The following is a 26,437-nucleotide window of genomic DNA, read 5'->3' as shown; positions in this document are numbered from 1 at the left end:
TACCCAATAAAAGCTTGCAGTATTAAATCCGGGTTTATTCTTTCTTTCAGCTATAATTAATAAATTATTAATTTTAAGAAAAAGCTCCAGGACAAATTACACTTTTTTTTTAACCAATAAAACTCCGTGACTTTTCAAAACTTTTGAGGAAAATTACAGACAAGCAACATTGTTTATGGTTAACAGTGTATTAAAATTCAATATTAACCAAGAGATTTTTCTCAGTCAACACAAAACGTTATTAGACACACACAAAAAGTGTATTTCGACTTTCAAGTACTCACAAATTGGGATCTTGAGTTCACGGTGGCAGTTTTTTTAACCACTGCGTCATTACTTTGAGGTCCCAGAAGGCAGAGAGCCAACCGTGGCAATTAGCTTGAAGCTAAGGGTGAATGATGGCTAGCAACTACAGCAGCAAAGTAACAGCAAAACTATCCAAATATATCCGTTTACATACTCTGATGTGCTTTCACGTTTTCTTTATCCAGCAGTATACCCAATAATCCAGCAGACACTTTGATTAGAGACCAAAAAAATGAATAAATAAATTACACATCCGGTTCGGCGCTACCGCGAACTTTTAGTTAGCTGTTAGTAGCTGGTCACGAGGGCTTCCATTAGCTTTAAGCTAAATAGATGGAGACACAAAGAGAAGCCAGAGGGCGAAAAATGTGTTTGTCTGCACAGGATAAGTTCTTTGTATACTTCCAGGAGAAAAACAAGTTTTATTTATTTTTCCGAAACTTTCCCAGGACTGGAAACTGCCATTTTTTTTTTAAATTGATGAATTTTCCAGGTGTTTCCTGACTGAATGAAAAGACAAGCCTGATGACATAAAAAAAAGAGGCATTTTTGTCTTTTACATAGCAAAAGCGCACTTTATGAAACACTACAAATCATGTACAGATGATGGAAGTACAGAAGTACTACTTAGCATCAGAAAAAGGTGGTTAATTACAACCTGAAATAGTGGAGAAAAATAAAACCCAAATGCCTCTCCCCATTTCAGACGTACACAAACCTGTACAGTTCTTAAGAAATGAAGTGAAACCGTCATCCATCAAGCTTTTAAATTTTTATTATTCAATCATTCCTTCATAGGAAGACTAAAATAATCCACAACTCATTGCACATTCCGTAATGTCCCTCAATTAAAAATCGCGTTTGAAATGTTATTACCTGTTGTTATATCCATACAAGTGTAGTATTCTGCTGCTGAAGTTGCACAATGTACATGGGCTTGTACAACCTATAAAATGTGTATTCATCCAAACATTTTTTTTCTTTTTTAATGTCTGAAGGACAACTTTTTAGTTTGATTCTTTGGGGAAATTTCTGATCGAGGCCGTATGATTCCAAACACATGGGTAACACAAATACCGAGTGAGAAAATGTGGGAGAATTCTACATATTGCAAACAATCATTTCATATCAAAACAAAAGTAAACAGATGTTCTCCATTACTCTGAGAAGTGGAACGAGATCACATCCAGATCCTAAAACAATCACCCTTAAAATAGAATGAAGCTGAAATGTCCCTCAGCCGTGTTTTTCAGCTTTGGCATGTGAGAGTAAAATCAATCAGCAGCTCAGTAAAACAAAAAACAAAAAAAAACAATTAACTAGTCCCTTATCACCGCTGGTCTGGTTGTAATCAATTGGTCATCATCGCAACTGCGTGTGGAGAATTTCAGACGAGGGACCACAAACTCTTAAGATTCACACAGAAAAAAATTTACATCAGTCCCTGAGCACACAGTGATTTCATTTCTTGGAAGTGATTGTGACTTTCATAATGAAACGCTCTGAGAAAAGTCCTTTGAGCAACTGAACACCTCATCAAGAGTCGCTGCATGGAGGCAGAAATGGTGATTGTCGGAAGGCCGAGGCCTGTCAGAGAAAGACAGGAGGGATGGCGTTTTTGTGGTCATTGTAGGCCGCTCCTTTGAGTCTGCCGCCTTGATAGAACTGACGCAGGCTCGGTTTGGCAGGCGCAGACACGTACCACATGACCACGCCTGTGGGGTTAATCGACACCACAAATTCAGTGGCGTCTTTCAGCATCATGGTCTTGCCAGTGAAGACGTCAAAGATCTGAGAGTAAAGTGGAAAAAAAAAAAAAAAAGAGAAACAGTTAAGTGATTCTCTTGCTATAATCATAAATGGCAGCTACGGATGATGGAGACCGACCTTGTAGCTGCCGGTGGTGTACTTCAGTTTGCTGAGGGAGGTTTTGTAGCGGTAGGGCATGTCAGTGCGACGACTGAAGAAAACCAAAGCGCTTGAATTGCCCGACAACGGGCGCCAAAATACCTGAATGCCGCTGTTCTCCTGGCAAACAGACAAGCGAGAGAAAATGTGAATAATGACAGAAATAAGGAGGAAAACATCAACAGATGACAGAAGATGTCTGTATCACCTTTATAATATTTCTACCCTGAATACCCAACGGGTCCTGGTTGATGCTGATGGCCATTTTGTTCTGCAGGATGCTGCGAGCGCCGCTGCTGATGGTGCGCAGGTCATTGGACATAAAGAGCGGAGCAGCCATGATTGCCCAGAGAGCCATCTGAGCCCGAGACTGCTCCATGCTGAGGCCGAAGTCCCCAATAATCAGCTGAGTGGAGACGGAAATGTTCAAAGAAATAAACATAAAGAACCTTTCACAAAAAATAGTTGAGAGTAGGGCTGCATATTTTTGCCGATATTAGAGGGAATATTTTTACATCATGGTTTTCATTGAAAACACTTTTTTTAAATGCTGTACCTGCAGCACTAAAATATGTCATTTAAAAAAAAGGGAACGAAAATTAGCCTCAAACAAACATTGTGCGGTCCTGCGCATGGAATTTGCAGTTGGTCACGTTGTGATTTCTTTTAAATTTTGTTTAACTGCATAGCCGAGGTGGAAAAAAACTCAGAAAATAATAATAAAAACGACTGAAACAAAGCTGGTTTATATGCGTTTTCAATGTTTTAGCATCAAAAATTGGAATTTTACCTGAAATTGCTGAAAGTCTTTATACTTCCGAAGTTCAAAAGAATTTTTCTTTCACTTATACTTCCAGTTACTCACAACTGTATTAAGTTTTTATTCTTTAACAGTGCATCAATAACCAACATCAAGAGCATTTTAACATAAAATGAATAAAAACTTAAAATGGTTGAAAGCCTAAATAGATTAATCAGTAAAATATATTGGATATGGGTGTTGGATTAAAAAAAAAAAGAGAGAGATTAAAAAAAAATACATAAAGACATACATGATTATTAAGCGTGTTCAACAAACCATATCAGGGTCATTCCAACTTCCTGGTCCAGCTGCAGGTATCAGCACATCCTGGTTTTCAAAGAACCAATCGACTATGTTCAGCACACTGTCCCATGAGTCCTGGATGTCGCCATAGTTACGCCACAGGTTGCAGATCTCTGCCAGTTGAGTATAATTTACCTGAAAACAAAAAAAACAAAAAAATTTTCAAATATTGAATTGTGGATTGAGAAACAGTTTGGTCTACAGCTTCAGGTGAGTGTACCTTCGGCGGGAGGCCACCCTGGTAGGCTGGCCAGCTGCAGGAGTAGCCCATGGGACGTCCCGTGGCATTTAAAGCCTTTGACATTTGAGGGTAACCTATCAAAGGAAGGAACCCAAATCAAACCAGAGCTGATCAGCAAAAAAAAAACAACCAAAAAAACAAAAAAACAGAACTGGCACCAAGTCACTTCTCCTTACCCTGCGCTTGTTCAGTAGCATTAGAGTAACAGCCATCAAACTTGAGCATGTCCACCTCCCAGTCAGCGAAGGTCTGAGCGTCTATCTCGATCTTGTCAAGTGGGGTGCCAGGGTAGCCGCCACAGGTGTGTGTGCCCATGTCCCCGTAGATGCCCAGCTTGAGCCCTCGGTCATGGATGTAGCGGGACAACTTACGGATTCCTCCTGGGAACCTGACGGGGAGAGAGGAACGGGAAGTTTAGATGTTACCCACGTCAGACACTGTGGAGGAGAAACTGGAAGCCACAAAAGGAAGCCAGTGTTGAGAAAACTAAGCAGTAAACACTGCACATAGAAGTGTATATTCACAAGTGGAGATGCTTTACTATTGGATCTTTGCGGAATGGAGACATTTTCTTGTTATTTTTTTATTAATAATGATGTAATTGATGATCGAAGCGATGGAGGGACTACAAGAGAGAGATCAGCAGTACTTGTCTATCTCCTGTTTAAAGGAAGTACATAATGAAAATGCTAAGAGTGTCAGGTGGTTTAGAAAAACTTTAGAAAATCTGGGAAACGCTACGTTAGTCAAGAGTGGAGCTCACAGACTCAACGAGCAGTTTCTTCAAACATATGTCAATTAACGTGAACTAAAGCAACTACAAATTGACCCAACAGACTGGCGAATGCCTCCACTGATGAATACATGGACAGTTTACGGTAAATCTGGAAATGTTCATTCCTCTTTTTTACTGCCGGTCAAAGGTCAGTTATACAGGTGCTGATAGTGTAACAAAACAATTCACTGCACACAAGTAAAACTACTGACGAAGGTTTTTTTGGGTTATTTTTTTAGTGGAATGAAAGCACGACACTCGCACTGACCTTCGCTACCAGTTTTATTGACCACCAGGCTTATTGATCGACAGACTATAACAACAGAGTCTGTGTGCGCGTTTGAGTGTGTGTCGGTGTCACCACACCTCAAGATTTGATCATGAAACGTCAGGTTGCAGCAGGTGCTTTGTATCTTTTGTGAATCATGGGTTGGAATACGAACTTGAAATCCTTGATTTCTGACTTTAAGTGCAGGGAGACGAGCAAGCGTTCAGGTGTGCATCACAACCTTAACCTGACAATGAAGCTGCTATTTTCAGAAACAGCAGCGGACAAGAGAGTAGAGATGCTTTGATCCTCAGTAGTATTTTTAAGTGTCTCTTTTACTAACTTTAGCAGTGAGTGAGCTTTTGACGTTCATCCTCTTACATCTAAAATAGCAGGGCACTACTTCCTACTTGCCTCAAACTGCTGCATAACCAAGTATTAATACTTCGCCAACTTTTTTCCTTTCAAAACAGTAACGGTGACCAGCCAATCCTTTGTAGAACCAGGCTGCTCGCAGCACCATCTGCCCTCCCTTCAACCTTATATGTTCCGCATCTAACACGATATGCAAAGAGGATTCTGGGTGATTTAGGCCAACTGAGGATCCATAGGTGAATCCTCCAGAAGGAAGACCCGGACCTGGTAATTGGAAAAATCTCCAGCGGGGCTTGATGACACAGAATCATTGAAATACCGCCAGTTGAGGATTTTGGGCTGACTCAGGAAGTAAAGTGGTCATCTAGGAAGTCTGCTTCAATCTTCTGCTCACGTTTAAGTGCCTTTGAACTAGATGCAGAGCCTCTAATAGTCCAGATGTGTAAACTGGTAACTTGTAGCAAACAGTGGAAAGGCACTATAAATACACGACTGAGAAATATTCACTGTACCTTTTGGGGTCAGGTTGGAGCCGCCCCTGCTTGTCTCTCTGCATGGAGGCCCAACAGTCATCAATGTTCAAGTAGACGTAGCCCAGCTCCCTCCAGCCATCCTCTGAGAGTCTGTCCGCCATGTCCATGAACAGTTTCTCACTGGAACAAAGAGAGAAACGCCTCATCAGACAGTGGAATATTGACTGTGTATAAGGTTCATGTTGTTTCTTCTTTCTTTGTTTCGTTTTTCTTGCCTGATGCAGTTCTTGGGGTCATTTTCACAGTCAATATCACAGCGGAAACGTTCCCATGCCAACCAGCCCATGGGAGGGGTCCTCATCAGTCCGTTGTCAAGGGCTGAGGTGGCCGCGAATAGCGCCGACACAAAAACAAGCGCAGCTGAATACATTCCTAAAGAATAAAAACAAACAGCTGTCATCCGGGACTGACAGACAAGCTGACCTGCTTGAAACACTCACAAACATACAACGCTTGATCTTATTCATACTGATAATACACAGTTTGGCCCGTTCTTGACAAATGGCTGCCATTTCTGTCACACACCTGCTGAGTCTCACCTGACTGGGTGTGACTGGGCATCAACAACATTCCAGGTGACTTTGCCCACCATCATGTGACCTTATACATCAGCTGACTGCATCAAAACCAACTTGGCAAAATTACAGAGGGTTCTTTTAAGCGCCCATAGAAACAACAAATTCGTACAGCTCAATTAGCAACGTTTATTCAAGATAAACCATATAATAGTGGTCCTATTTCTGCTTTGCAGAACAGAAAAAGGATAGTGATAATTCGACTATTTTTTTAAATGCCAACCATAAAACATAAAAATAAAAATGTAAAAAAACAAACAAACCACTAGATATACCCTCGGAATCCTTCCCAACAAAACCTGCAGAAATTCTTGAATAAATATAGAAATGATTATCGCGATGCATTGCTAAAGAGAATACCATTAACATGCTCATTTATGTGATGATGCGTGTGCAAATGATTTCTGTTTTTCACATTAATGGAAACTAATTCTGAATGTGTTTGGTCTGAAATGGACAGGCTTTAATATCTAGGTAAATATATTCACATAATTATCCAGTTAACTCACCGGCGTTCGGTAACTTGGAGACAAAGCCGCTGCTCTCCGTCAAGTCTCGGGGGTGTCTATGTTGTCGGTCCGTTCCCTTCGTCGTTGAAGAACCTTATAACAGGTAAACATGCCAAACGTTACTTCCCTGTTCCTGTCGAAATGGAAGCGACGGTCACATGACCCAGACTTCTATCAGCTGACCCGTAGGCGGCCGCGTCCCATTGCTTTGTAGTCTTTCCTTTTTCGCTTCCTCTTGGTAAACCAGTCTTCTAAACCCTCAACGAATACATTCATCATTTTATTACACAACATCTTTAAAGCTTCATCATAGAGGCAAAACAATAAAAACGTTGCAAAGCGACCCGAGGTAGCGTTAAGTAGTCGTTGTCGCACGTGTTAGTGTTTTTAAATAAAATACACACACAAAATATATCAGAAACACTTCTCCATCCAGTTCAAGCTTGACTTAGCCATCAAAGAAATATGTGCTTTTAAGTGCTTTCAGTCTATTAAAAAAAATCACTAATTGATCTAAATTAATTGCATGTATTAATTTTGGCTCTGACAGATCATTAAAAATTCCAGTTCCAGCAGTTTAGCTTAAGAGTTGAGTTCATGTTGTTGGTAGGAATGTGTAAATTTGATGGAATTTTTTTTTTAAATCGATACATTTATTTCAACTATATGCACAATTCAAAAACTATAACAAATTTTGCAGTGATCAGACAACCAGTTTTTTTTCTATTTTACCTATAGAACTGTAACATTGATTCCATATTAAGAAGTACAACTTACAGGTTTTACCTCCTATGATTTAGTTTGGCGTGAAGCAGGAAGAGGAGGAGTTTGCCCACACCACCACCACCACTGGCTGTACAGAAAGCAAGCACCCACAAGGGAGCTTCTCATGGCAGAGACCAGCCTTGGTAAGATCACATCTGGACCTCTGAAATAATGCAACTAACTGATGTCTGAAGCTTTTATGCAACAAAAACAGAGATTTTAACAAACTGGGATCTGAATGCTGCAACTCACAGTTGCTGTGGCAACATCAGAGTGTAACAGAGTGTTAAACATAAAGATACATACTATTTTGTGTATGTTTGTATGTTATTATTATGCATGTTTAATGGCTGGATTACGCTCTGTTGCAATGCTGGTTGGGTTTTTTTTTCACCATTTAGTCAGACTTCCTGGTGTTTAGTTTCATTGAGGACACACACAAGTGGTTTCACTTTCCTCTTAAAGTGACAGGAGCGGCTCGCAACAGTCTATGAATAAGCATTACTAAAAAAAAAAAGTACTCATGAGACTTGTGTTTAGAAGTACCATGAAAAGTACTCCAATGTAAGTAAAACTTTTCAGCTGAAGGAACAAAAATTGCTTTATTTTGTTTAAATAAATTTATAACAACTCAATGTAAGGTTTGACTTTTTATATTAATATTTGATATTAATTGAAAAATGAGTCACAGCTGCAACCACTTGATCAGTACTTTTGAGAAAATGAAAAGTAACAAAGTAAAGCAAAGCACAAGCACCTACAAATTGTTCTGTACTTGAGTAAATGTACTGAGTTACCCGATCCAACATGCTCTGCTCTACTTCTCTCAGGTGTTTTTGGCGTGGTGAAGGCGATCCTTGGAGGTGTGGCAGCAGGGTTTGCCTTTGGAGATGCTGCATCATTTGCTATTGAACCTCTGCTGACTAAAGATGGCGTCCTGCTGAACGCTGCAGTCGTAGCAGCCAAGCAGGCTGGTTCCACTGGAGTCGGGGTTGTGATGGCGTGCCTCGTATTCACCTTGGTGCTCTTATCTCTGGGAAGTGGTTTCCTCCTCTCTGCAATGGTGATGAAACTGATGGCTTGGGTTGGCGTGAGGATTCCGTGGTTACCAGAAGTGACTGCAGGAGCTTCGGTTGTGGTTGGTGCTGTAACGACTGGAGTATCAGCTGGAATCCTCCCCTTGTGGATCTACTTCACCGCCCAAGGCACTCTGGTCCTTCTTGTCTACTCATACTCCAATATCAGTGACATGACAACAGCTCTATTAATCATCTTCACCACTCTTTACCTCAGCGTCTTCTACGGAAGGATGGGTGTCATTACTGGACTTTTTCTCTCAGGTTTGACCATCTCTGTCTTGTGCGCCCTAAGAAGGGCCCTGATGGAGCGAACAACCCAAAGGCCTATATCAAAAACTAGGTGCAGACTGTTGAAGCGGATTTTCTTCTACTCTGTTGTTGTGGGACTTCTGGGATTGGTGGCAGGTGCAGCAGGAGAAGGGTCCGAGGAGGAGGTGGTTTTGATACTACAGTCAGTCCTTTGGATGGCATTCCTATCTGCAGGGTTACTAGGTGCTGGTCTGGGAACAGTAGCCATGATCGGGCTGGGGCCGGAGGTGGCTGGAAAGGTCGCTGTGGGAGCTGCTGCAATGTCATCAGTGGTCTTGAGAACTATTTTGCAATATCACTTTTCTCTGGGGGTACAAAGCACCATGGGGGGAGCGTTGGGGGCAGCAACAGCAGCAGGGGTCTCCCTCGGAGCTGCAAGTGTTGCAGCAAATCAGGCGTTTGGGTCTAGAAAAACAACTTTGGCAGTTTTAGGTTCAGTTTTTGTTGGTGCAGTTCTGGCCATTCGAGGTCTAGCATTGAAAGGAACTGTAATACTAACCTCATCAGAACTTGTCATTGCTCTTGTTGCAGTAGGGGCATTTGTTCTGGGTGCACCAAAGAGCCCATTCAATACTCAAGTGAATCTAAGTGGGGGCCTTCTCACAGGGCCAGATCTAATTAAAGGAATCGGCATGGAAACTGTCACCGCAGCAGCGGCACCTATCGGAGCTGGGGCACTTGGGGCTGCAGTGTTAGGCACTGCCGCTCTGGGGAGACTGGGGACTGTGGGTGTACTGGTGGCTATATTGTTGGCCTTGGGAAGTACACTGAGTGGCATGATGGGAAAATCACCATCGACAACAACCGAAAGAATGAGCAACTGAGTGTGTGTTCAGAGTTTTTCAATTAAAATAGCAGAAAATACCTGATGCCCTTTATCCGGTATGCCAAAAGATAATTGTCAGTATCAATCAAACCTCATTTAAGATGTATTATTTTGGAAATATGCTGAATTAAAGAAATTGCAGGTGTGAACCGAGCCCATGTTGCTGTAATCATTTGCTGAGGGTCTCGTTCTCTGAGAAAATACAGGACTCATTACGGCTAACCAGTTGTTTGTAATGATCCCTTTTCCTCACCTCTTCACACCATTGTTGCCACATTTCCCAGGACGTGACTGCAAGCCGGCAGTTACTTTGGTTTCATCGTAGCAACAGTAACAGAGCAGAGGAAGGAGGGAGGAGTGGGAGGAGATAAAGTGAAACAACAGGGAATAACATCAGATGAAAGATGAGTGCAGATTTTTACATCAGCGTGTTGATGGTCTCAGAGAAGACAAGGTACTGCATGTAAATGGATATCCACCTGTGGCTCCTGATATTGTTTGTCTACCATGGCAGCACTCTGGACTTCAGCTGCAAGAGGAAATTGGAAGAAGTTTTTCCTCCAAGACAGCCTGAGGACAGATGGTTACCACAGACACTGTGAGGCTGTCTGAGAATGTTCTATATTTTAATAGGATAATATTTATAGGAAGAAACAGGGTAACCAAGGTAAGAACGTTTTTTTTTTAATAGTGGATAAATTCTAAGAATAGATGTTTAAAAACAAAGTATCTTACTTTGCTATGGAATTATTTTTTGACTTGGACGGATTAATTTTGGCTCCAAAATCAACTCAAACGTGGGATTTATCCACACTTTCACAAAGACTTTTGCACTTCAGGAATAGTGTTTTGCACCAGTATTAAGATAAAAAAAAAAGAAGAAGGAGGTTACCTTTACCCTACCCAAAATGCCTCTGGATCGGGTCAACGCTCCGGACCCAGAGCAGCCTGCAGAGTCCTCTGGGGAATATTCAGCACAGGTTCCCAGTGATCCAGGTCGCAGCGCGGCTGGGACGCGTGAGCTGACGGTGCTCCAGTCCAGCTGTTGCCGCTGCCTGCCGCGCTCTGTGCACCTCACCTTCACCCCTGAATCCCTGGAGAGGATCTATCAGAGCTACTTCCGTCGGCAGAGGCAAGAAAACCTGCTGGTCTTGATTCTGTTTGCGGCTCTGTTCAACAGCTTCATCGTTATCATGTGCGCAGTCGTGTACACGGAGGACAAGCTGGCCATGTTGGTCGTGGCGGCCGTGGCGCTGGCCGCGGACATCGTGTTCTACGTTCTGTGTTGGGCGAAGAAGCTCCCTTCGTCTCCAGTCTCCCGCGGAGCTGTACCCTATATACTGTGGCTCATGATCACCGTTCATATTTTATGTTACACGGGGCTCAACTACGAGCGTTTCCCCCACGCCAGTGACTCTGTAGGCTGGCAGGCCTTTTTCAGTTTCTCCAGTTTTCTGACGCTGCCCCTGAACCTGGTCTCCCTGCTCCTTCTCTCAGCCCTTTCCTGTGCCATTCATATCTTGGTGTTGGGGGTCACTGTAGCTCAGACGTTTGAGGATACGCTGCAAGGGCCCATGATGGTCAGACAGGTAAATATTGACCTCCTAAGTGACAAAACACCTTTAGATAAATTATGAAATATGGCCAAGATAAGCGAGTCACAGGCCCTTTTCACATCAGACCTTTCAGATAGCCAGAACCCTTACTTTGACTGAATGGAATGAATGTGACCTTCACAATAGAAAAAGAAATAAATGATTTTTATCTATTAAACCTGTGTTTAACCCGCTCTGACCTGTTAGAATGTCCCAGATGAAAGGGGCCTGATATGCTCAGCCAGCTTACACATTACCAGGGCCTTGTCCCGCCTGAATGAAACAAAGTCATTCTTTATGGTACAAAAGTGACTAAAATAACTCTTGAGTTAAATGATGAAACAGGGCAACAATGTAAAACCTGGTTCAGAGAAGTTTAGCAAGCAAGAGGCCCTTTTCACAGCAGCCATTTTGTGAAATTACAGGTAAGTGTAAAGTGTATTTACTAGAAGATATGTTATACTGTTATGTGCTAATTTATAAAATCCAATCAAAACAGTGTCTCTCTAGTTTCTTTCTGAAAAAGCACATCGTGTTAGTCTCACTTCTTCGACATCTTTTAAAAGTCACATAGTGACAGTATAATCAAACCTGCATGTCCTCTTTTCAGCTCCTAGCCAACGTGATGCTGTACCTGTGTGCAGCTGCAGTGGGTGTGATCTCGTACTATATGGCGGACAGGAAGTACAGGACGGCTTTTTTGGAGGCGCGTCAGTCACTAGAGGTCAAACTCACATTGGAGGAGCAGAGTACGCAGCAGGTAAGCGAGCGAGGCTGTAACCAGACGATACATTTTCTAAACGTGGACAGACACACCTCCACAAACACACTTGTGAGGCAACAACACCCAGCGCTGCCTAATTACAGAGTGTTTTGCTCAGCTCAGTGCTAATAGGTTGATTAGAGAGACTGTTGTTTTCACCCTACGGTGCCACCGTCAGGGACCTTCCTCAATACGATCATCTTAACTTCTGTGACAACACCCGTCATCACCCGCTAATTGTAATTGCTCCACTTTTCTTGTTTGTTTTTAAATCAGCCTCGGTTCACTCGCAGCTCACGCCGCTTGTCAGTCTTTACTGCATCTCTGTTGCAGCTATTTTGCTAATCAGTATAAATTGTAAATACAATGTTATAATGTTCCTTCAACTTTTAATCATATCACTTGTTTTAGCAGCAGGTTACCATGATTCAACTTGTTTGCATAAAAGCTCATGTAACAATGAATTAATTAGTCAACTAAAAGAGTTGTTTTTTTTTTAAAGTTATTATTTTGAACATTAATCAATTATTTTGGCCTCTTTTCAAGCAACTAGAAATACCTCACTGCTCCTGTATGTGGACTTGACCTTTAACCTCGAGCAGTTAATCCTTGAGTCCCAGTGAACATATGTGGCAAATCTGAAGGGATTCGCTCAAGGCGCTGCTTAGATGTCGAGTCCAATGAAGCAACAATGTACATGTGGGATGACACAGATCTTGACCTTTTCACTTCATCCTTGAGCCCAAGTGGACATTTGAGGCGAATTTAAAAAAGTTATTTAGCTGGTGCAGAGATGTGAAAATGTAAAACATTTGTTGGCTGACATTTATCTTTAGCTCTGTCGCCACACAGCAAGAAAGTTCCGGGTTCCAGCCCTGGCTGGAGCACGGGATCTTTCTGTGTGGAGTCTGCATGTTCTCCCTGTGCCTGTGTGGGTTCTCTCTGGTACTCCAGCTTTCTCCCACAGTCCAAAGACATGCAATTGGGGATGAGGCTGATTGATACTCTAAATTGACCGTAGGTGTGGCTGTGAGTGTGAATGGTTGTCTGTCTCTATGTGTTGGCCCTGTGATGGACTGGTGGCCTGTCCAGGGTGAACCCCACCTCTCGCCCGAAATCTGCTGGGATAGGCTCCAGCCCCCCGCGTCCCTTAACAGGATAAGTAGAAGAAAATGGATGGATGGATGGATTTATCTTTAGGTTTAAGTCTGTTGGACAGACAAAAAAAAGCTATTTGAACCCATCGCTTTGAGTTTAATCACCTAAATTATTTATTGACTAATCAGAAAAAGTCTCTGCAGATGAATCAATGATGAAAATAATCAGTTGTTGCTGTTGATGTCTCCAAATAAGAGCTGAATTCATCTATCAGTGCAGGGAGAGCAGACTTGTGTGTTGTTTACGGTGGTTAGATGAAGTAGTTAAAGATGGAGAGAAAGAAAGAAGAGTGAACATTGAAGTTTTCTTCACAGGGAGAAAACAAATAGAAGCTGACAACCAGAACACATCAGAGCATTCAACAGGACCTCCTGAGGCCTGTCAGGATTCATTTACTGCCTCAGTCACACACACACACACACACACACACACACACACACACACACACACACACACACACACACACACACACACACACACACACACACACACAAGAATGACTTATTTTTCTTCTCTGTCAGTCATGACTGTGTTTGCGTCCATGTAGGAGGAGTTATTATTGTCCATCCTGCCCAAACACATAGCCGATGAGATGCTGCAGGGCATGAAGAACCAAGCCAACCAGAGCGAAGTCCAGCACCAGCAGTTCAACACCATGTACATGTACCGCCACGAGCACGTTAGGTCTGCAGCAGCCTTTGAAAGAAACTAGTAGATTATTGTTATGATAATCTGTAATTTTCTTGTCCAGCATCACCTTTCATCCTCCTCATCTGTTGCAGCATCCTGTTTGCAGACATCGTGGGCTTCACCCAGCTGTCGTCAGCCTGCAGTGCACACGAGCTCGTAAAGCTGCTCAACGAATTATTCGCCCGCTTCGATAAACTGGCAGAAGTGAGTTTGTTGTCTGTGTCTTTGCTGTATATTCTTTTGCATAAAATAGATGCCAAATTAGTTTAGAATTGAACAGTCCTGAAACATTCTGCGTTGGCCTCATACTGCAGCGACATCACCAGCTGCGGATTAAGATCCTCGGAGACTGTTACTACTGTATATGTGGTCTTCCAGACTTCAGGGAGGACCACGCTGCCTGCTCCATAATGATGGGCCTGGCAATGGTTGATGCCATCTCGTAAGTATGGATTTTATCTTTGCAAAGAAAAGAAATTATTTTTTAAAGTATTAATTTTGATTTTAATTTGCATTTGTTCAACACAAGAATATGTAAATACTCCAACAAGGTTATTTGCGTAACTGCAGGCAAATTTCTTCTATATACTCGAATTAGACAAGGATCTTTTACTGATCTAAGAATGTGTTTTGCCTGCTCTTGTGTCTGTTACCTTTTGGCCATGCAATCATCTTTTCATCTCATGTTTTTTTTCCCCCACTTTTTTGGGGGTTGTTTTTTGTTTTTTTTAGTAAATCCACAGTGCAATAATGTCGCTTTGAGAAATTGAGAGGTGAGAAATTAGCATAAAAGCAGCATGTGAAGAACAAAGTAACAAAGTAAATTCTTTTATTAACAGATCACCAGGAATTATTAAAAAAAACAACAACAAAAGATTTAGTGTAAATAGATGATTGAAACATTATAATTTAGTACATAATACACTCTAAAATTATATGAGCACAGGTAAAAATTGGCTTTAGAGTTCTTAAGGAGATCCTTTGCTTTCCCTCTCGCTCCAGTTATGTGCGTGAGAAGACTAAAACCGAGGTGGATATGCGTGTAGGCGTCCACACAGGCACCGTGCTGGGAGGGGTCCTGGGGCAGAAACGCTGGCAGTTTGATGTTTGGTCCACAGATGTCACTGTTGCCAATAAAATGGAATCAGGAGGCATTCCTGGGTAAGAGAGCAACATGTTCTTATTGTCATGGAGATCATTCAAACTTTTTAATTTTGCCAATTATATGAACCACACAGGAGGGTGCACATCTCCCAAAGCACCAAGGACAGTCTGCACGGAGAGTTTGAGCTGGAGCCAGGGAACGGTGGAGAGAGGTGCGAGTACCTGCTGGAGAAAGGCATCGACACTTACCTGGTTCTGGTGCTTAAAGAGAAAGCAAATGAGCTCAAGGGATACGTGAGTGGATTTTAGGTTTGAAGAACTGTTTGGCAACTCTGTTTAATTTACGTTAAGTTGTTTCTTCCTGCTTCTTGTCCCTCAGAAACCCAGCACGTTACCCTACAGAAAATCAAACTGCTTGATTAACACGACAGCAACAAACGGGAAAGTAGCCTCATCACAAAGCCCGCCCTCTGAGCCCAAGCAGGAGGTGATTTGTGTCCGTGTTGTTTATTAGCTAGTAGCTCTGAATGTTACTCAGATGCATGCGACATCTGGATAAAAAGTTGGCCGTTACCCAGCTAGTCATAAGACAAATACCTTCATGGTGTCATCATCCTGCTGACACCATCTATGGCTAATAAGCGAAGCTAATAATAGCGCACACTCAAACTAAAAGGCTACAGAGACTGAAGGTGTTGGAGCTGTTATAAAAAGGTTGCACAGTATTTTTAACTGATCAGAGGTTTTGGAATCTGAGCATGCAAGATGAAGGAATGCTAACACTTCCCATACACTACCAATCACTATGCTAAGCTAACTAGCGGTCAGCAGGTGAGAGGGGGATCCATCTTCTTGTCTGGCTCTGGAAAAATTGGTGTATTTCCCAAAATGTTGGCGTGTTCCTTCAAATACACTTAAATGTTGAAACGGTAGAGCCCCCCCCCCCCCCCCCCCCACAGTTTTACCTTTAGCAACAAAAAACTCAAACTGAAATGATATAAATTGTTAGGATGGGCAAGTGTGAAGGATATGTCATTAGATAAATTGTTTGCTCTCTGAATTCCTCAGAGATGTAAGATGGTTGAAGAACATGTGATCAACAAACGATTGCAACAGGAGCTGTTGGACAGAGAAACTCATCAAATGTAAGATATTTAAATGTTGAATTCATCTGTCCGCTCTATTATTTCCAAGCAGTGAGATTAGGTTCTTTTGTGTGTCCAGGTATCTTGTACACAAGTCACAATTGAAGGTAGATCATTTCTGTCGAGAAACTGGTTGTGAGGGATGCAGCGGGACGCTTTGGAATCCTATTTGAGTGTCCAGATTTAGACGCGTCAGTTTAAATCTGACTGGATTACAAAACCACTTCCAAATGTGGTTTGGATTAGATTTGAAAAAATTATATTGCATGAGCTTCTTTTGTTGGGGGGTTGAGGGGTAATTTGGATATCATCTGGCGCTGCAGGAGGACAGCAGTTTGAACAAAACCTTAATCAAGTAAAACGGTTCAGAATAATAAGACGATGGTTAAATGCTCAAATAGCATATTAGAAAGCTAAAATGGAACTAAATTTGGTCATGAGTTAAATAATGTGAATGTAAAATCTGTCCATAGGCACTCCATCTTCTGCCCTAAACACATTTCAAGTCTTACCTGTCATGTGTCCCTGTGTTCATTGGTAGAATGAAGGATCATAAGGTCAACGCTGCGACACTGCGGTTCGTGGATGGGAAGCTGGAGGAGCGCTACTCCTCAGAGAAGGAGAAGCGCAGTGGAGCGGCCTTCTTTAGCTGCGCAGTGGTGCTTTTCTTCATCACGGCCATGGAGGTGTTTATAGATCCACTGTACGTTCAATGGTTTTACCTACTTTCTCACCCGTTACGTACAAATGTGCAGCTACAGAGCGTAAGGATAGAAGGCTGTCCTCGGTACTACACTATAAATTATACATTCAATGAATCAAATACGTGGTCCTAAGTAGCAGTTATGCTTGTTGGAACATGTTTAAACAAAGACCACTCATTCACCTGTACTGTGTACTTTCATGGCTCGAGTGTTCATCAGAAGCTGACTGAAGGTGTGTGTTCTGCTCTAGACTGACTGTCAACTATGTGACTCTGGCGATAGGAGAGGTATTGTTGCTGATCCTCACCTTGTGCTCCGTAGCCGCCATCTTCCCAAGGGTGAGAAAGCAAGAACTTATTCGTGGTTGTTTTGTTCAAATTTATTGAAAATGTCTTTGTGTTGATTGCAAACAATAAAGCGCTTGAACCTTTTGTTCTCAGGAGTGCATGCACACGGAGAGTTATCGTACATGTTGTTGATCTGATCGTGACACTGATGTTTGTTCATTATAGATGTTTTCAAAGAGGTTGGTGTCCTTCTCGATGTGGATTGATCGCACACGATGGGCGAGAAACACGTGGGCGATGGCAGCCATATTTGTTCTGACAATGGCTGTGATCGCTGACATGGTAGGACCACAGTACATTCTAGAGAAAAGGGAATAATTCTCATTCATGAGAATGAGGAAGTTTGAAATCAAACCCAGATATTTCTAATCTTCCTTATCATTGCATCCAGGTTTCGGGGGAACAGAGGGGGACAACTGCTACACTGTAACATTAGCTACAAAGGCTTGTCACTAGAATAGCTGTGAATTTCCACATATTACTATATTCAGAGAGCTGTTCGTGTTAAGATGTCAACACACCCATTTATCAATACTAATAAGGAAGAAGGCCACCATGCACACACCTGTGTGTGTGTGTGTATGAGAGAGAGAGAGAAATTTATTCTGAAATATCAAATTACCTGTTCCAAAATATTTAGCTCCCTTTAGCGATATATGCTATTTTGTATCGCATTACTCTGGCTGGCATGGCTTCGAAGTAGGGTGGCCGTCTAGCAGCCGAAGGGTCACTGGTTCGATGCTCACTTCCCCCCGTGACCATGTCCAAGTGTCCTAGAGCAAGATACTGAACCCCTAATTGCTCCTGATGGCCCTGTGGTGGACTGGCAACCTGTCCAGCGTGAACCCCACCTCTCATCCAATGTCTACAATTCTACAATTTAATTTAGCAGACGCTTTTGTCCAAAGCGACGTACAACACAAGCAAGAATTTAGACCTAATTAAGGAAAAGTCCATAGGAAGCGCAAAAGTGCTTCAGTTGTGATTTGGTCACAGGTACTGCCATCTAGTGGCAGAAGAAGTGTTGCCCCCCCCCACTTTTTTTCTTTTTTTTAAATTTTTATATAACAGACATACAACATCACACAACACAGTTAGTGCTACATAATCACTAAGTGCTGGGTCTTGGACCCTCTGACTTATTCTACCCCAAAGAGGAGAAGAGTCAGGTTAAGTGCTTATGTCAGCTGGGATAGGCTGAATGGATCACCATCCATCCATTATCATTTTCTTCTGCTTATCCTGTTAAAGGTCGCGGTGGGGCACAGGGAGAACATGCAAACTCCACACAGAAAGACCCCGTACCCGAGCCGGGATTCAAACCTGGGACCTTCTTGCTGTGAGGCGACAGTGCTAACCACTGCACCACTGTGCTGCCCTGGATGTGTTACATTACTGAAAATATGATTTCTTTTCAGATAATTCAATGAGTTAGGTTGCTTCCTCAAAACCATTCAGAAGTTCTCCAATAATCCAACGCAGTGAAACAATAGAGGGACTGTTTGAGGGGACTCTTATCTGATTCAACAGACCATCCCTCTTTATAGCTCCTCAAACCAGACAACCCTGAAGTTGTGTGCATCATTCCATTGGAGTGTTTCCACTTTGTCCTCATCAAACTATCACTGCTTTTTATGTGTCAGACTCTTTATTCCCCGTAGGCTCCATTAGCTGTCTGTCTTGCTGCCTGCTGGCTCATTTGTCGCCGTCTCAGAGGAGCAGCTTGTTACACACACTGCTGCCTTGTCGTTTCTGACAGGGACAGCGGACGCTCAGATGAACATTTATTTCTCTGCCTTAGCTGTCATGTAGAGGCGACAGTCGAGCTTTGAAAAAAAAAAAGAGAAACCGTTCCAGTCTTTTGGGGAAATATGCTTATCTGTTACATGGGTGTGTGTCGATATCCTTCCCTCTTGTATGTATAGATTAGGGAGCTGAGACCCACAGAGAACACCTGACTGCTAGTTGGCTTAGCACACTGAATGGCAGTGGATGGGCAGGTTAGCATAGCTTTGAAAAAAGTCACAAAATGCTCTTCATTCAGCTGCATTAATAGGACGAGTGTGAAGTAATTTCAAATATTAAGATATTATACATTTTTAATTAAAAGACATAGCTGGAACTACTTTCCTCGTGATTGGCCGAGAAAATAAATTGACTAGAAGAGCGACTGCCACTACAACTCATGAAGGAGTTTGTAAAAGAGGATGATGATGATGATGATGATGATTACTTACGGACAAACCAAGAATCTGAGCCTTATCTAGTTGAACCAGAGTACAAAGATGAGGAACTACAGGCTTTGGGAGTAAAGTGGGCAAGGCAGAGGTATGCTAACCTGCCAGTCCTAAACCAGTCATCAAATGTCGGCGTGTCCCTTAAATGTCCAATAAATTCTAAAAATGTATGGAAATGAATCTCCCTCACTTTCCCTCTGCTTCTGCAGCTCAGCTGTGTTCCACCGTCCCTTCGGGTCTTCAACAGCACCTCTGGTCCCATGTTAGAGACCCTTGGTGAATGCGCTGAGAATCCAAAACACTACAGCTTCATGGCCGTGATGTCATTAATCGCCACCGCCATGCTGGTGCAGGTCAGCCACCTGATTAAACTGGGACTAATGGTTCTGGTTGTCACCGCAAGTGGAGCTGTTAATATCTACAGCTGGCGGGACATCTATGACCTTTATGATTTCATACAGTTTCCAAACTACAGGTAAGAAAACAGACAGGTGAAAAAAAATGTCCTTTTGTGTAGATTTATGAAACTACATTTAAGACATTTTAATCAGACAAGTAAAAATTATTCTTCTAAGCTTCGGTGTGCTGCATAGCCAGTATTATCATTCTGATTATTTCACATTATCATTATTCAGATAAAAATATCTTAAAAGGACTTTGATTAGCAAAAATGTGTGACACTCCAAGGAATTCATGTTTTGCGTGCTGTTAGCAAACATTTGGGAAAATTGAAACGTCGATGATATAATCCTTATTTGTTTTTATCTCCTTTTCTTTTTAAGTATGAAAGCATTTGGGGATTTCTATTCTCTCCTGCACAATTTTCAACCGTTTATGAATTCGTATAAATATAATAATATAAATCAAACTAAAACTAAGAGGAACCCTGTTGTCGCCTTTGTGTTTACAGAACATCTGTGGTACCTTCCAAGTACCTCATGACCATGATGATCATTACCATGATGATTGCCTTCTACTTATTTGCCCGCCATGTGAGTCACCTTCTCCTCGTCACTCACACGCTATCAGATGACCCGCCGCCTGTCTGCTACAGACTTAACACCTGCTTTGTTGAGGACGCATCTCTTTGACACGCTGATTCTCACATTTTTCCTCATGTGTCTCTCTCCACTTATTTATTTATTATTTACTTCTGTGGCATCTCTAGTTGGAGCATCAGTCCAGGAAGTTGTTCCTTTGGAAGATTGGTGTGCGTGACCAGAAGGAGAAGGTATTTGAGATGAGACGTTGGAACGAAGCACTGGTCACCAACATGTTGCCAGAGCATGTAGCCAAACATTTCCTGGGCTCTAAAAAGAGAGATGAGGTGTGTATGAGTCAAACAGCAGGTTTCACCTTCATCAGGACTCAACAAAATATCTTGACAAAGAAACTGTGCACAGCTTTTTAACTGCAGTGTGCAATGTACCACTTGGAGCTCCGTGCATTTTTCACATGTTACCCCTTTAGTGCCATCTTGTGGTCTAATTCATACCTACATATTTCTGTCTGCCTGAGCCCTTCAACGAATGACAGGCGTACAAATCTCTGGAGTGGCCACAGAGAGAGAAAAAGTTGTTCCCTAAACTTAACTGTTTGATTTTTTTTTTTTAACAAATTTTATCTTTTGGCCTCAAACTTATAACATTTTTTTATGAGAAGTTGCATCTTGTTACTTCAAAATAACTCAACTGTAGACACAACTTTTTTTGGTTTCTCTAGATACTTACAGTTTTTGAATAAAATGAAAAGAGCAGCCATGAATTGAATAATAAATAAGCAGAGAGTGAAATAATCTCTAAATATTTGTCATTTTAGGAGCTGTACAGTCAGTCGTATGATGAAATAGGGGTGATGTTTGCTTCCATCCCAAACTTTTCTGATTTCTACACCGAAGAGAGCATCAACAACGGGGGCATCGAGTGCCTCCGGATTCTCAACGAGATCATATCTGACTTTGACAGTGTGAGTCTTTGCTGTGTTGTCGACAACTGGGTGGTTATATTGAGCTATAACTCTCATGTGATATGACGTGAGGATGACCCACATACATACTTACAGACATCCTGACTATCTGCTTTCTCCATCAGTTACTGGACAGGGACGAGTTCCGCTGCATTACTAAGATTAAGACGATAGGAAGCACCTACATGGCTGCATCAGGACTCACCCCAGAGAGCAACGCGAATGGCTACAGCAGCTCCAAGGTTTGATGCTCTCATTATGCTCCATGTTACAAATATAGAATCCCTCTTTGATCTTTATGTTGCTGCTAATGATGGCGATGTTAACGATGTGTTTTGTTGCCTCACAGCCAGCGGACCAGTCTCTGATTGATCACTGGCAGCACCTTGCTGACCTGGCAGACTTTGCTCTGGCTATGAAAGTCACCCTTAACAACCTCAATAAACAGTCCTTCAATAACTTTATGCTGCGAATCGGTCAGTGTGTGTGTGTGTGTGTGTGTGTGTGTGTGTGTGTGTGTGTGTGTGTGTGTGTGTGTGTGTGTGGAGGGGTATGAACAATGAGAGAAAAGGGACTGTCAACACTTTTCACTTTCAGGTTTTAGCCAGATTTCCCCTTTATACATTGCTCTGAGCGGGCCATAATTTCTTAGATTCTATATGTTGTTCTATAAATTTTTATACAAAATACTTCAGTCATAGATTATCTGCAAGAACCTAAAAAGCTAAAAATTAAGAAAACAATGCAAAATAAAGAAAATGAACTATAATGCCTTGAGACCTCTGGGAGTTTGGCCACTTTAGGACATAAAACATATAACAGATCAGTAAACTGAGGACAGCATGAGACAAAATCCCAGTTGATAAAGTGTTCATTGCTTGAGGGGCAATGGCTTTTATGATTCATAATCTCTGAATTTGATAGCAGTCGTTCTGACTGGAATCTCAGTCAGTGTAGTGCCTGAATCCCGTCTGATATCTTGTCATTGTTTATCGCGGATGGCTTTGATCACGACATACTTACAGGCAACACCAAAACAGTCTCATCTCTCTCATCTAAGTGTGTCATCCAGAAATCTCTTCTCACTTGGCACCGCACTTCATTGGATCACCAGCAGTAAACAAGCCACGAGCGACATTGATCACACAGACATACCAGTTGTTGAATCTATTTTATAGGCCGTAAGATGAGGCTGATTTGTGGATCAGGAGATGAATGGACATCTGTGTAAAATGTTTTTCCTCCCCTTAGGTATTAATAAAGGGGGAGTTCTGGCTGGTGTGATTGGAGCTCGTAAACCACACTATGACATCTGGGGCAACACAGTCAATGTAGCCAGTAGAATGGAATCCACTGGGGTGATGGGAAACATCCAGGTAGCACAAATACAGTCTTGCATGTCTTCCACAACATCCCTGACATTATTTATATTTCCCCCTCTCTGCCCTCAGGTGGTAGAAGACTGCTACGACATCCTGAAGGACTACGGCTTCCGCTTTGTCCGAAGAGGGCCCATATATGTGAAGGGGAAAGGGGAGCTCCTAACCTTCTTCATGAAAGGAAAAGAAAAACCCACTAGCAATGGCAGTCCAGTGACTACCGCTCTTCCACACCAAGTGGTGGAATTGTCTTGACCATTTTCACCCAGCGAAGCGTAATTAAAAAAAAAAAGTACTGTCTATTTTTCTCATATATAGACAGTTTATGTACATAGATCTTCTTCAAAACCTCTGTAGCAATGTAAAGCATATGGAAGAAGACTAACACAACTAACTATCAGGACTGCAAAACAATGATATACCATTCCACCACTCTTATATCTGGTATATAATTCAGGAATACAGTTGAATATCTTGACTGGCTGACTTTTAAATTACTTTCCGTTGATGTTTTACCTTGAGCTCAGGTTTTGTAAAATAATGTAGCTTAATCACACTGCATTTATACTTTTAATTAAATACGTTTGCACTATGTCTTTGAGAATTCTTTTTCTTATTTTGGCATTCAGCGTGGATTAGGAACAGACACATGCCTGGTTTGTTTGTTGGTTCAGCACGCTAGTTGCAGTTCTTGAATGGCATTTAAAAGATGTCACTGTTCAACACAGACCATATTTGCACAACACGGGTTTGATGCATGGGTGTGGATTGATTCAATAAATTACCAAATAATGGGCTTAAACACACATGCACACACACTTTGGTGGATTTATTTTTGTATTTAGTTGGAAATTTATGTCACCAATTAAACAAATAGATCATGAAATCTTGCATGTTAAGGTTTATGGAGGTGGAGCAAATCTGAATAGGGCCTTTAAGGTTATAAACACCAAAGTTTTGAGTAAAGAAAGAAAATTATGATGCCAGCCTCCATTGCGTTTTAATATGTTTAAAAAAATGTGATTATCTACAGCAAATGATTCACACTTCCATATGCTAATGCATTGTTACACTGATTGCGGTGTGGATTAGATGCTTCTGTTTCATTAAACCTGAAGAGTAATTTGAGTTGATTAATTGTCACTGATTGGGTAACAAATACAATAGAGGTCTATAGCCTTTGACAGCTACTTCTCATGTAGTGTAGTTTATAATTTGGTCATCATACAGCAGATACTTAAAAGAACAAGACTCAAAATTTAAATGTTTTTCCTCATTGGTTTAAGCCTGCCATGGGTTAAAATTTCTTTTCTTTTTTTGTTTTTACAGGGACATAAAATTACTATTCCTAATTTTTGATTATTAGAAAACTCAACAGTGACGCCTAGTGGTGAATGATAACCATGTGCGGACCGCAGAGCCCCTGTGTCAAAGCAGGAGGAGGCTTGTCAAAGTGCACAACCATGAAGTGGTTAATGCATTTCAGGACTCCATAATTTTAACATCCCTCCTCCGGACTCGGATTCGTTGACCGGAACGTTTGATGCAAAATATTTATTTACAATGCCAAGAGCACCAAATTTATATTCTGTATTGATAATTCAAAGTCTTCGGTATTGTGTGCATTTATATTTAAAATAAACCCTCTTTCTTTTTAAATTAGATTACAGGCTTCTAAACAACAACCGCTGGGATCCCTCCTGAGTAACACCTGAAAGTTTCTCACAGCTCTGAAAAAGCGATACACAAACTGTTAGGTTAATTCGAGAAATATGGTTGAGCGGACGCGACGAGACTATTTATTTCTCTTTTAGTTCAATTCTAAATTTGTTTACTGTCAATCTTGGTTATACAATCGTCAAGTAAATTTAATTTAATCCCAAAATGTTGAAAATGGATTCATTTTGCCTGTTTGTGGTTTTATTAATTAGAGAGACAAAATGGACAAAAGTGTAAGGCTCACACAATTGAGTTAATTTTGTATTGAATATATATTCAACTCAAGCCTCTGGGGACACTCAAATGAATGTTAATGGTGACATTTATTACTGTCAGGTAATTATTATTCTAAATTTTCTCGCAGATTTGCACCACCCTTGGATTATAATTCTACCCGGAAGCATGGTAGTGTAGGAATTTCCGGTTACGTCAGGGCGTCAGGACTCCATTAGAGCTGCAGCTGTTTTGGGAGAAACAACAACAAAAACGGGCTAACCGATAGAGCGTCCACGGTGACAGTCTGCTCTGAGCTCGACAAACGAGACCTCAAATCTGGAAGCTGAACCCTCATTTCCCACCCGGAGCTCCGCCGGCTTCTAACCACGGCCGCTCTCGGTGAGGAAACTCTGGCCTCCGCTTCCTCCTCCTCCGACTCGGACACCGGCGGAGCGTCGCCGCCCCCGCGGAAGAAGCACCGAGCCTCGGCGGCGGAGGGAGCAGGAGAGCCCGGGGCTTCAGCAGTTCTTACAGGCCTACCCGGAGTTGTCTTAGGACTTGCGACACACTCTCAAACCACCTCTGCCATCCACTTTAATCGAAGTATTGTCAATAACCTCAACAGCAGCATGCAGGCAAACGGGGCAGGACAGGGACAAGAAAGCTCAGATCTTTCCTGCCTAAACAGCGCACAAAACGGGGAGTCGTCCTCGGCCGGCGGAACGCACTCCAATGGGCTTCTCTCCAGCACAGACAACGGGAATAACGTCGGTACCAGTAACGGCTCCTCAGCCGGGCCCGCTTCTGGGACTTCGGCTGGTTCTACGGCTTCGGGCTCCGAGGTGGGCTCGCTGAAAAAGAAGAAACGACTCTCGCAGGCGGATGAAGATGTCATACGATTAATAGGGCAACATCTCCACGGACTAGGGCTCAAGTAAGTTTATGCAATGTGTCACTCGAGGATAAACCTACTAACGCATCTAACGCTTGTGTTTGAACATATGAGGCGTTATCAGATTAACGACTGTTTTTTGTAAAACTGCGAAATAGCAGCTGGTTAGAAGCGCTGTAAGTGTGCTTGACAGACACAAACATGGGGGGATGGGTTAGTTAGCCTGTGAGCTCGGCAGTTGGTAGAAAGAAGGGGTCCATCTTGCACAATAACAGTTAGCTAGGAAGCTAACAGCATTAGCCTGCGCTGAGGTGTTGTGTCCCGACATTAAGCTTCCATACAATCGCCAAACACCGTTTTGACCGTTTAGCACGTCGAGTTGAAGCGTGTCTTAGATGCTGGTAACGCTTCGGTGGTTTAGTAAATGTTATAGATGTCGCGTTGAATGAAAGGCATTACATCATCTAGTAACGTTTATTCAGAAAGACAGCACGGTCCGCTGACTTGTGTTTTGCAAAACATCAAATGTCATAAAGACGATAAGAGTCGATTTAGCCGTTAACTAACTATATATTACGGTTTGTTGAGTTTGTTGTGATTTTGTATTGTTTGAATGGTTGTTGCCTTTTGAGCAGATTGTCCTTTTTTAAAGCTTGACTTAAAAAAAATAACAATGTGGGGTTTTTTCTCTTTTTTTTCTCTTTTTTTTTGCAAGGTGGTGTAGGAGGCATAGGTCCACCACGATGTTAAATAAAATGTGCCTGGTTAAAGAAACTGTCCTGGTTATTTAAGAAAAAACGGATGCTAGTCTTGAGCTGTCACTTCTTATTTATCGTATTAATCAATTTTTTTATGTAACTGATGAGCATGGCTGTTTTTGTTTTCTTGCTAGATTGCTGTCTTTATATTGTCACTGTCAGATGGATGTGTCAGTCACAAATAGTCCCCG

General features: G+C 42.0%; 3 protein-coding genes and 1 long non-coding RNA gene across 6 annotated transcripts in view; 2 read left to right on the top strand and 2 right to left on the bottom strand.

Moving 5' to 3' along the window:
- LOC147243103 (uncharacterized) overlaps positions 1 to 606 on the bottom strand; it is a 67,336-nt gene extending 66,730 nt beyond the window's left edge. For both annotated transcript variants that reach the window (XR_015110647.1, XR_015110648.1), the window contains exon 1: positions 285 to 606. This is a non-coding gene — a long non-coding RNA (uncharacterized LOC147243103). The remainder of the gene's footprint in view (positions 1 to 284) is intronic.
- Positions 607 to 1,063: 457 nt separating this feature from the next.
- Positions 1,064 to 6,753, bottom strand: naga (N-acetylgalactosaminidase, alpha). Its single transcript, XM_086189054.1, has 9 exons — positions 6,596 to 6,753; positions 5,727 to 5,883; positions 5,491 to 5,631; positions 3,737 to 3,948; positions 3,540 to 3,634; positions 3,293 to 3,454; positions 2,423 to 2,620; positions 2,194 to 2,334; positions 1,064 to 2,097 (listed from the first exon to the last, which is right to left on the bottom strand). The coding sequence occupies exons 2-9, from the start codon at positions 5,879 to 5,881 to the stop codon at positions 1,897 to 1,899; spliced, it is 1,305 nt and encodes a 434-aa protein (XP_086045180.1). The 5' UTR covers positions 5,882 to 5,883; positions 6,596 to 6,753; the 3' UTR covers positions 1,064 to 1,896.
- A 641-nt stretch (positions 6,754 to 7,394) lies between these two features.
- adcy3b (adenylate cyclase 3b) lies at positions 7,395 to 23,727 on the top strand. Of its 2 annotated transcripts, XM_086189437.1 has the most exons (21): positions 7,395 to 7,503; positions 8,191 to 11,163; positions 11,780 to 11,929; positions 13,638 to 13,774; positions 13,873 to 13,984; positions 14,095 to 14,222; positions 14,783 to 14,941; positions 15,019 to 15,178; positions 15,264 to 15,371; positions 15,953 to 16,029; positions 16,571 to 16,732; positions 16,984 to 17,071; positions 17,246 to 17,362; positions 19,527 to 19,792; positions 20,228 to 20,309; positions 20,486 to 20,644; positions 21,136 to 21,282; positions 21,408 to 21,524; positions 21,632 to 21,758; positions 22,534 to 22,658; positions 22,734 to 23,727. In XM_086189437.1, the coding sequence occupies exons 2-21, from the start codon at positions 10,483 to 10,485 to the stop codon at positions 22,914 to 22,916; spliced, it is 3,285 nt and encodes a 1,094-aa protein (XP_086045563.1). In that variant the 5' UTR covers positions 7,395 to 7,503; positions 8,191 to 10,482; the 3' UTR covers positions 22,917 to 23,727. The 2 variants fall into 2 exon arrangements, with proteins under 2 accessions (XP_086045563.1, XP_086045564.1); XM_086189438.1 differs by lacking the exon at positions 22,534 to 22,658.
- A 1,065-nt stretch (positions 23,728 to 24,792) lies between these two features.
- LOC147243100 (WD repeat-containing protein 26) overlaps positions 24,793 to 26,437 on the top strand; it is a 13,623-nt gene continuing 11,978 nt past the window's right edge. The window contains exon 1 of the mRNA XM_086189300.1: positions 24,793 to 25,530. Coding sequence (XP_086045426.1) covers positions 25,226 to 25,530 — 305 coding nt within the window. The 5' untranslated portion in view covers positions 24,793 to 25,225. The remainder of the gene's footprint in view (positions 25,531 to 26,437) is intronic.

The sequence above is a fragment of the Aulostomus chinensis genome, chromosome 20 (genome assembly GCF_037954235.1).
Source record: "Aulostomus chinensis isolate RoL2024-O1b breed Wild chromosome 20, RoL_Achi_v1.0, whole genome shotgun sequence".
Lineage (NCBI taxonomy): Eukaryota > Metazoa > Chordata > Actinopteri > Syngnathiformes > Aulostomidae > Aulostomus > Aulostomus chinensis.
Note: the sequence above shows the minus strand (reverse complement) of the source record. Positions and strands in the feature narration are given on the sequence as shown.

Excerpts from the sequence above, each read along its gene's own strand:
- adcy3b (XM_086189437.1), top strand. The coding sequence starts at position 10,483 with ATGCCTCTGGATCGGGTCAACGCTCCGGACCCAGAGCAGCCTGCAGAG. Across the intron at positions 16,733-16,983 it reads GAGGTGTTTATAGATCCACT|ACTGACTGTCAACTATGTGA; the intron begins GTACGTTCAATG and ends GTTCTGCTCTAG. Across the intron at positions 21,759-22,533 it reads TAACTTTATGCTGCGAATCG|GTATTAATAAAGGGGGAGTT; the intron begins GTCAGTGTGTGT and ends TCCTCCCCTTAG.
- naga (XM_086189054.1), bottom strand. The coding sequence starts at position 5,881 with ATGTATTCAGCTGCGCTTGTTTTTGTGTCGGCGCTATTCGCGGCCACC. Across the intron at positions 3,949-5,490 it reads CTCCAACCTGACCCCAAAAG|GTTCCCAGGAGGAATCCGTA; the intron begins GTACAGTGAATA and ends TCTCCCCGTCAG. Across the intron at positions 3,455-3,539 it reads AGGGTGGCCTCCCGCCGAAG|GTAAATTATACTCAACTGGC; the intron begins GTACACTCACCT and ends TTTTGTTTTCAG.